Here is a 9,829-nt window from a genome sequence, read left to right on the forward strand (position 1 = left end):
CAATACTGCATGTTATGTGTTATTCGATGAATGCTTGTTTGTTATGTTAACACAGTGATTTTGCCTGACACCTTAACAACGATAGTACTATAGTTTGGACTCAGCACCTGTCATGGACAGGGGTTCTTAAGGGCTTTACTTCACGTGTCCCAGTGGGGATATGTGTTGCGCATTCTACAACTCGCAGTCACGTCTGTGCAAATTTCTCTGTCGATAACCTACTTGCCTTCACTTTGTACATGTTACATGTTGATTATGCGTAAACTATTTCGAACTCTACTATGCTATATCAAACTTGTACGCTCACCTTTACACTATGTGTATTGACTGTATTTTAACATATGTGATAGGTATTTGAATGCTTAGGATGCTGTGCTTACCTGCTTTAGTGGAATCAAGTAGGGATCAGTCTAGAAACAAACCAAAACCATTTATCTATTTTGAATCTGAGTTGTCGGAACAATTGATCTGTCTTTGAGAAAACAATGTCTTCAATAACTGCGTTTATTTGATATACTATGGATTTCTCCTGGACAATCTGTTTCGCTCACTGCCATGCCCCGTTGTTTCCGTCATCGGTTGAGGTGTGACAGCTACCCACCTTCGTCCTTGCCACCACCGTCGCCGCCACCCATCGTCGCCGCCACCCATCGTCGCCACTGCCACCTCCGATCATCGCCACCACCCACCTTCGATTATCGCCGCCACCATTGCCACTGCCACCTATCACCGCCGTCACCCACCGCCGCCACCTCAATCAGCCGCCACCACCCACCACCACCATCGCTACCACCACCGACCACCGTCGCCACTGCTTCCACCTCCAACCACCCCTGCCACCACCATCGCCGCCGCCGCCACCTACCTCCACCATCATCCACCACCACTGTTGTCACCATCCGCCGTTGTATCCACCCACCACCACCGCTAACCACCGCCGTCGCTACAACTGACACCTAGCACCACGCCCGATCATCGCCCATCACTGACCACCACCATCTGATTTTATTCCTTCGTCTTTTTTCGCATACCAAACAACAAAAAGTAATTGTTCATTCCATTTACACATGGTAACCAAACAAGACATGGAATGGTAATGATCAATTACTTAAGTTACACATTCCAAGAACACTTGCAAAACCAATTAAACACACTTTCAAAAGCTAATACAAAGTTTCAACAATTTCAACTTAGCGTTAGTTTTTTAAGCCAGTTTTGTGAATTTTATTTATCATATCAAACGGGTCAGAAAAAGTATGAAAATTTTATGAGACGTGTCAATTAGTCTAAAAAGATTTGTATCATTTTCTTGGGTCCTGAATAATTGTAGAAAATTAGGGAAAATAGTTTTCCCCACAAAGGTCAAAACTGCCATTTTCTGATGACAGTTTACCGTTTATTTTATTTAAAAATCTACGTTGACCCGATTGACAAAATTCCAATTGGTGTCCTTTTAACTCCTATGGATAGCTACTGTAAAATCTCAAGTCATAACTCTAAATATTAACCAACTTATGACCCTCGTCATGAGCCCTATTTTCTACCCAAAAACTCAGCTTTGACCTTTGATTTCATTTTAATCTTTTCACTAAACAAAACTCATCGGAAAATATGAAACCAGTTGAGTTTGAAAGGAAATTCCTTGAACTTGATCTTAGACTCAAAAAATACTCAGTTTCATTGTGTTTTTTTCCGAGATTGGCCTTTACAAAACGACACAAAATTCGGATCAGAAGCTGATCACTTTCAGCTCTTAACGTAAACGTGTTCATGACTATTCTTATCACACTTTTGACTAATCTGGCATGCTTAAGCTCTTATGAGTTAGGTTTAACATGTAATCTATCAAAAACCACGCTTCCCATGCAAAACCCTAATCTTAAATCATGCATATTTACATTCGTTTTTCAAGAATCCTACATACCCGAATCCCACAACAAGCAAAACAACACAACCTACACTATCTGATTGTTACACATGCATACATATCACCAAACTCTCTTAAATAACAAGTATGTATAGCCCTAACAACAAGTTTTCATAAAATTAACAAGGCTAGGCCTTACCGAGATGAAAAGATCACTAGAGAGAGGTATGCGAGAGGGAGAGAGAGCTGCGAGAGAGATGATGATGATGATCGATCGGCTGTGAAACGAGAGAGAGGGAGAGAGCGTCTGATGGGGATAGGGCAGGTTACGGTTTGGATAACATAAATAAGTTTATTATTTTTGAGTTTGGTAATTGCCATAACTGGTCCCTCAAGTTTCAAACCCTTGAAACTTGCAGAGAAAGTTATTGATTTCTAGTTTGTTTGCTAACACATCAAATCCCTCGTGTTTTGATTGATTGTAATTTGTGCACAAAGTTAAACAAATTAACTTTGGTGTATGTACAAGACTAGTCCCACTAGTTTGTATTAGTTTCATGGTTATAACATGCTCGTATAATATAAATGCATGTACAAACGTTCTACAAGTTGTAAAATATTAACTAAGAAGTTAACAATGTTAACCTGAAAGTGTGGGTTGTCACATCATCCCCAAGTTGAAAGAAATTTCATCCCAAAATTTAGTAGTATTTACTGATGAAGAAGTCAAAGTGTCTGAGGATTTTCTTCGGTATCACATCATCCCCAAGTTGAATAGGAATTTCGTCCCTGTTGGTGCACGAATGTCTAAAGCCTGCGTCTTAGTCTTAGTTGATCAATGTATAGGGTCTAGATGTGTTAATTATGTAATGTATAGGGTGTTGAAGTGTAAATGTTAGGTTTTCATGTCATGATTTCGCTTATATGAACATGTGTCATTGGAGTGAAATCACAAGCTTAAGGTTTCGCTTCAATGGACATGGTCATATGAGCGAAAATGTTTGATTCATGCCGATTTTGTATTTCCGCTGCATTTTCGGTAGTATCTAGCTCTGATTGACTCACACGACTGTCAATAACGGTCCTACAATTGGTATCAAAGCTAGTTGTGACCTAGTTTACCCGAATCAAAGCCTTTTTCTAGCACATTTTGAGTTTCTGGACTTTCCGACGGACAAAATGGACTAAAATTTGAACACATAGTGTAAAATTGTCTAATAACAAACCCTTGAGAAATTCAGACCTAAAAACAGCTTAAAAGTGACCTAAAATGGCTCGTGAACAGGTTTCGCTCGAAAGTACGTGAGGTGATTTCGCTCGTACGTTCAAGCGAAATCAAGTGTTTGTCACCTAAGGTTCTAATTTCGCTCATACGGCAGAAGAGAAATTAGAGGTTTCTCTCATATTGTTGAGGTTTCGCTCTTACTGTACCACTGATTTCGCTCTTATGGTTTCAAGATCTGATTTCGCTCATTGTTACACTCTAGTTTCGCTCATTAGGTCAATTTGTGTTTGTGAGCATTAAGTGATTTCGCTCATTGTTACACTTAGAGTTTGATTTCGCTTATAAGGTCTGTGTTTGTGTAAAAATCATAGTTTGAGCGTTTAGTCCATTTCGTACGTGATCGAGTGTTGGAAACTCAGTCTGTGTTAAAAGTTCTTCGATAAAAACAACCTGTTAATCAAAAAGTTAAACATTTTTGGAAATTTGTCACTAAAAATGGAACATCAAGATTTTTATAACTTGTTTGTGGGGAGCGGCATGTCGGTTACGCAAAGTCCGGCAAGTGTAGTACAAAACGTTAACATGGAGAATGAATTGGGGACGATGCAAAAGCCTCCAAAGCTGATGAGTTTGGACGAGTACGCCGGATGGTCAGGCCGTTTCAAAAACTGGGTGCAAGCCAATCACTTCGAGTGTTGGATGAAAATAGAGGCGAAGTATGTACCACCAGTTAACGGTATGGGATTGGAAAAGGGCATCGGGAGTTTGAAGGAAACTGAACAGATTGACTTCAAGGCTGAAAAGAAGATGGTGAGCATTCTGCAACAGGCCATCAAAGAAGATATTCTTGTTTTACTGCAACATGAAGACAATTCTCAGTCAATGTGGCAAGCTTTGAAGCTGAAATTCCAAGGCAGTGTTTCGATGATTAAAAGCAAGAAGGCTTTAATCAAGAAGGAATTTGACATTTTTACCGGAATTAAAGGCGAGACGACAAAGCAGTTAATCGAAAGATACTGTCGTCTTGTGGTTGAAATGAAACGGTTGGAGATTACCAAGACAAATGAAGAATGGATTGATAAACTGTGTGATGCACTTCTGTATGATGAGTGGAGCACTTATCTAATGATGCTGAAGAATAATTCTGATTTGGTGAATCTCAACCTCAGCTCATTCATCGAAAAGATCGAAGCCCATGAGCTTGAATTGCTGAAAATCAAAAAGATGAACTCAGCCAGTATGCAGCAAGACGTGTCTCTGTATTACAAAGGCAACCCTATAGTCTCAACCAATCAATGCCCAAAAATACAGACAGGGTTCATTGCTGATAACACCTCAAGTGTTTCTTCAAACACTCCGCAATCCGGCAATTCTTCACCATTCGCGAACTTTGAACCGAATGTCAAAGCTCAGGAACAGCCTTCACCTCAAAGCTCAACAGGATCCAACCAACAGGCGTATGTTTCTGGGGTACAGTGCAATATTGCGGTAAACATAAAGAATGGAAACGAGATCACGGAAACAGCCGCAAAACAGCATATAGCACTGCTTGCTTCCGTTCTTGAGGCTTATGAGGGCTTAGTAGCAGGGAGGATCGGTAATCCTGACATGACGAAGGAGGATTACGACCATATCGATCTCGAAGAGCTTGAATTGATCGACATAAGGTGGTGTATGGCGAGTTTGGTTCGCAGGGCTCAACGTTTCATGGAAATTACAGGCCGAAAAGTTTATCAGGCCCCAATCAAAAGTTAGGGTTTGATAAGTCGAAAGTTACATGCTTTAAATGTAAAGAACACGGTCAATTCAAACGAGAATGTCCTAATCGTGAAGTAAACAATCATCAAAACCCGTTCACCAACGACTACTACAGGCAAGCGATCTATCACCGACCAAATCAACAGCCAACTGTTCAGAGGCCACAGATTGAGAACAAACCAGAAAAGGCACTGATCGTGAATCAAGACGACGAGAAGGTAGCTGCAGGTTTCAGCTGGGATAAGTATATGCCCAGTAGCGATGGACAGGCCATGATGGCAGAAGTTGTTGAGATTTCTGAGATGGTGTCTGAACCAGAAACAGTTACTGAAGATGTTTCTGTGATTGTTGAAGAGGTTTCTGTTGAAAATACGGTCGATATTGAAGAGATAGCTGCTAAAGTGTATTATTATCAGTCAGAGCAGGAGGTATTGGGAAACTTAATGAAATCTGTATTGCCTCCTAAAATTTCTGAATCTTCTGCAGGTTACTTTGAAGAACCAAGGACCGGATCATGCCCAAGATTTGAAGAGAAGAAAGAAGTCGTTGAAGAGTTGATAGATGTGTCGAAAGAGATGACTGGAGAAGCTTTGAAAGACATAGCTGACAAAGCTCTAATGGGAAAACTCAAAGAGGTAGACTCAGAATCTGAGGAGTCAAAATCTGTCAGTAGTGTGTCTGTCAAACGAGAGGAATCTGGAGTTCAGGAGATCAAATCAGTAAAACTATCTAAGTCTGAGTCAAACAATGTCGGTAAAACTGATTGTGTAGAGCAGGTTGTTGAAAAGGTTGTTTCAATCCCTGAAACACCGTGCAAACAGTGTTTAGAACCATGCACGGAGTGTCTTGAAAAAGACACTAAGTATCAGGAATTGAAACACCATGCTGATATGATTAAGTTTGACCTTGGCCAAGTTAAAGAGGCGTACGATACTCTCGCCAGGTCAATCAAGATGATACAAAAGGAAAGTGTTGAAAATGATAAAGCTACAAAATTAGCTAAAGCAACACTATTTGATAAACAAAATGAAGTCAATTTTCATTTAGACACGATCGCATCGCTTAAAAAGGAACTCGAATTGGCTAAAATTGAAAACTATCGAATTGATAAAAAGTTAATGAGTTATGTGGCTTCATCGTACGTTCTTGAGCAGATTGTCCCCCAACAGCCACATACGGCACCAGTCTTTAAGAGCGTTCCACCCCCAATGTGGAATCATTACACACAAAAATATCCAGATGGGGTGGAAGCGGCTTTGAATCTCAAATTGAGATCGATAGAAGATGATTTGCCTGAGACCATAGATGTCACATTCTCCCCATCCGATACCGACAACGAATCTCAGGTTATCAAAACTGTTGTCGATCAAGTGTTGGAAGAGGAGAGTGAGAAATCTGAAAAGGCTCAATCTGAGAAGGTTGTTAGTGATTCTGAAGATGAAGGGAATTTCTTAGATCAATACATACCGAAATTGGAGAAGAGTGCGAATGACGATCCGATCATGGTGGTATACACTATGGTTGGAACAGACAAACTTTATTCCGATTTCGAGTATCCACTTCAGAATGTGAAAATCGAGAATGTCGAAAAAGTGTTTAAATTGGTTGAAATGAACATTAACGAGGTTAATAACAATGAATTCTTTTCGAAACCTAAAAAGTCGTTTGTTACATCACGTCCAACAAGTTCGGGAAAGAAAGATGGGGATGGTAATGGTCATAACAAGAAAAACAACTTTAAAAACAAAGGAATCGGGTTTGAAAAGAAAACGGCTAAGCAGGTGTTTAAGCCGAAAGAGAAGATGAATGATGTTTTTGTCGCTAGTCCAAGTGTTGACGATGAGAAAGATTATATTTTCAGTCAAAAAGATGTGGACGATTTCAATGCAGCAAAGAAGTTGAAAGAAGAGTCAGTCAAATCTACTTTTGTTGAATATGACAAAAGGGTGTGTTACCGCTGCAGTGAAATCGGACACATGGCGAAACAGTGTCAGAAAGCGATTGAGAAACCTGTTGTTGTGAAACCGGTTCAAAAACAAATTGTTTCAAAACCAAGTGTTCAAAAACAAACTGTTTTAAAACCAAGTGTTCAAAAACAAACTGTTTCTAAACCAACTGTTCAAAAGTCAAACATTCAAAAACCTCGACCTAAATCTCCGACTGACACAAAGGGCAAAAAGCCGATGGTTTCTCCGATCCGTATTTTGAAAAGAGGTGAATCGTTGAAGTCGGAGAATAAGCCGAAATCAACTTTCGAGGTTGGCGAATCCTCTAAGACTCGAAAGACTTCAAAGATTTACCCTAAAACAAAAGTTTTCGAAAACCAATCTTGGGTCGCAAAGTCAAAACCATCTGTTGAGGTCAAAAAGATGGAAAATGCTTTGAAAAGTGAATCAAATATTTTTAAAGATGACGTTATTGAGTTTGAAAATGAAGTTGATAAGTTTCTTGCTGAATTTCCACCGATAACTAACAAAGTTAAAACTATTGTGAAAGAATAGGTTCCGAATGTCACATTTGATTTTCCGAAAACAAATGAGAAGTGTGATGTTGTGTTCGGAAGTGTGTCGGAAGTTAAGAAATCCTGGGCTTCATTGTTTGAATAAATTTGATTTGATGTTTGCAGGGGCTGCCCAAGTCTATACTATCGAAGTGGATTATGGATAGTGGCGCTTCAAGGCATATGACTGGGACGCTTGCTCTGCTCTATGATGTCAAATCCATAAACGGAAGCTATGTTGGATTTGCCGGGAATCAAGGTGGAAGGATCGTTGGTTAAGGAACACTGTCAAATGGAGTGATTTCGTTCGAAAAAGTGAACTACATAGTAGAGTTAACAAACAATTTACTCAGTATTTCACAAATCTGTGATAAAGCGTTTAGTGTACACTTTACTAAAACTGAATGTGTTGTGTTGAAACCAGGGTTTAAAATCCATGATGAGATGGTGTTGTTGCGCGCTCCGCGGGAGAATGATCTTTATATACTTGATATGAGCGTCGCAACGCTAACATCTCATTAGAAACAGTGTTTTGTGTCTAAAACCAAAGCGACAGAAAAAGATTCGATAATGTGGCATCGAAAGATGGGCCACATTCATGTTCGCAAAATGAACTTTTTAGTACACAATGATTTGGTTGATGGTGTTAGTCTGAAGAATTTTCACTTAAATGATGATTGTGTAGCATGTAAGAAAGGAAAACAGACTCGGAAGTCACACCCATTGAAGATCATGAACACAATCAGGTTACCTCTTGAGAGATTGCACATAGATCTCTTCGGGCCTGTCAACGTAAAGAACATCAGCGGGGACTTATATTGCCTGGTGGTGACTGATGACTTTACGAGATTTTCTTGGGTAGTGTGCTTGGAACGAAAAGATCAAACTTTTGAGTCATTGATGGTGTTTTTCAAGAAAATGGAAACGGTGTATAAACTGCCAATCCAGAGGATTCGGAGCTACAACGGAATGGAATTTAAGAACAACAAGATGTACGAGTTCTGCAATGAGAAGGGAATTCTTCATGAATTCAGTGCGCCGTACACTCCACAGCAAAACGGCGTAGCTGAACGAAAGAATCGGACTCTAATTGAGACAGCCCGTACGATGTTAGCCGATTCCAAGCTACCAATCTTTTTCTGGAGTGAAGCAGTATCAGCAGCCTGTTACACTTTGAATAGAGTTCTCACTGTCAAGAAATACAGAAAGACTTGCTTTGAGCTGCTGCACCGTTATAAGCCAAATCTTGAGTTTTTGGAGCCGTTTGGGTCTCCTTGCACTTTTATTGATGAAAATGGTAAATTTGGCGCTAAATCTAATGAGGGTTTCTTTGTAGGTTACGCAAGCCCGATGAAGAGGGTGTTCGTACCATGCCTGGGGAAGGTGATTCAAGTCCAGCACGTGGATTGTCAGAAGCACACTCCATCGCCACAACTTCCCGGACAAAGATTCCTATTAGACTATGATAAGCTCTGGGAGTCGTTTCATCTGCCGGTCGAGCCGAGTGATGTGGAACTAGCACTTATGTATCAGTATGAGCAACACATGCCACAGGAGCAAGTGTCTAATCCGCCAGTAGTCCCTCAACCCACCGGGGCTACTCACGACAATGAAGCAGGACCGAGTGGAACAACTCACGAACCACCAGAGGAACCAGCTCCATCTTTTGACGAATCTGACGACTCAGAAGCGGAACCCGCTTCGACTTTTGACGAGGATCCAACGGAAGCTGAGGATCAAACCGTTGATCTTGACATATTGAGTTTGGAATCGGAAGTGAATGTGCCTGACAATGCTATGCCTCGGACGTTGTCTTACCATCCGTCAGAGCAGATTATTGGTGACCTGCAAAGTGGTGTCAAAACCCGACATTAAATAGACCGAGCTTTTACATGTTTCTATTCTTCAATTGTTGATATGCAAAAAGAAGTCTCATTAAAATGTTTTATTTCATAGATCGAGCCCAGAACTTACAAAGAGGCATTGACCGAGGATAGCTGGGTGAATGCAATGCAGGAGGAGCTGCAACAATTTGAGAAACTGGGCGTCTGGAGACTTGTCGATCTGCCTGAGAATCAAAAGCTAATCAAGACGAAATGGGTTTTTAAGTGTAAACGTGATGATAGAGGTGTCGTGGTGAGGAACAAAGCACGACTAGTGGTACAAGGCCTCAGTCAACAAGAGGGCATAGACTACGATGAAGTTTACGCACCGGTTGCCAGATTGGAGGCAATTCGGATTTTTCTAGCCTTCGCATCTTGGAAAGATTTTAAAGTGTACCAGCTAGACGTCAAGTCTGCCTTCCTCTACGGAAAGATCAAAGAAGAAGTGTACGTGGGGCAACCACCGGGGTTCAAAGACCCGCTGCACAAAAACAAGGTGTATCTACTGGACAAAGCACTTTACGGACTTCACCAGGCCCCGAGAGCCTGGTACAAGACGCTTTCCCAATACTTGTTGGCCAACGGGTTCACAAGAG

At 40.8% G+C, this 9,829-nt stretch overlaps 1 protein-coding gene across 1 annotated transcript; it reads left to right on the forward strand.

Moving 5' to 3' along the window:
- Window positions 1–555: 555 nt before the first annotated feature.
- On the forward strand, window positions 556–960 carry LOC110888341 (extensin-like). The gene has a single exon (XM_022135871.1). It carries the CDS (start codon window positions 556–558, stop codon window positions 958–960), a length of 405 nt encoding a protein of 134 aa, XP_021991563.1.
- The last annotated feature ends 8,869 nt before the right edge of the window (window positions 961–9,829 follow it).

The sequence above is a fragment of the Helianthus annuus genome, chromosome 11 (genome assembly GCF_002127325.2).
Source record: "Helianthus annuus cultivar XRQ/B chromosome 11, HanXRQr2.0-SUNRISE, whole genome shotgun sequence".
Lineage (NCBI taxonomy): Eukaryota > Viridiplantae > Streptophyta > Magnoliopsida > Asterales > Asteraceae > Helianthus > Helianthus annuus.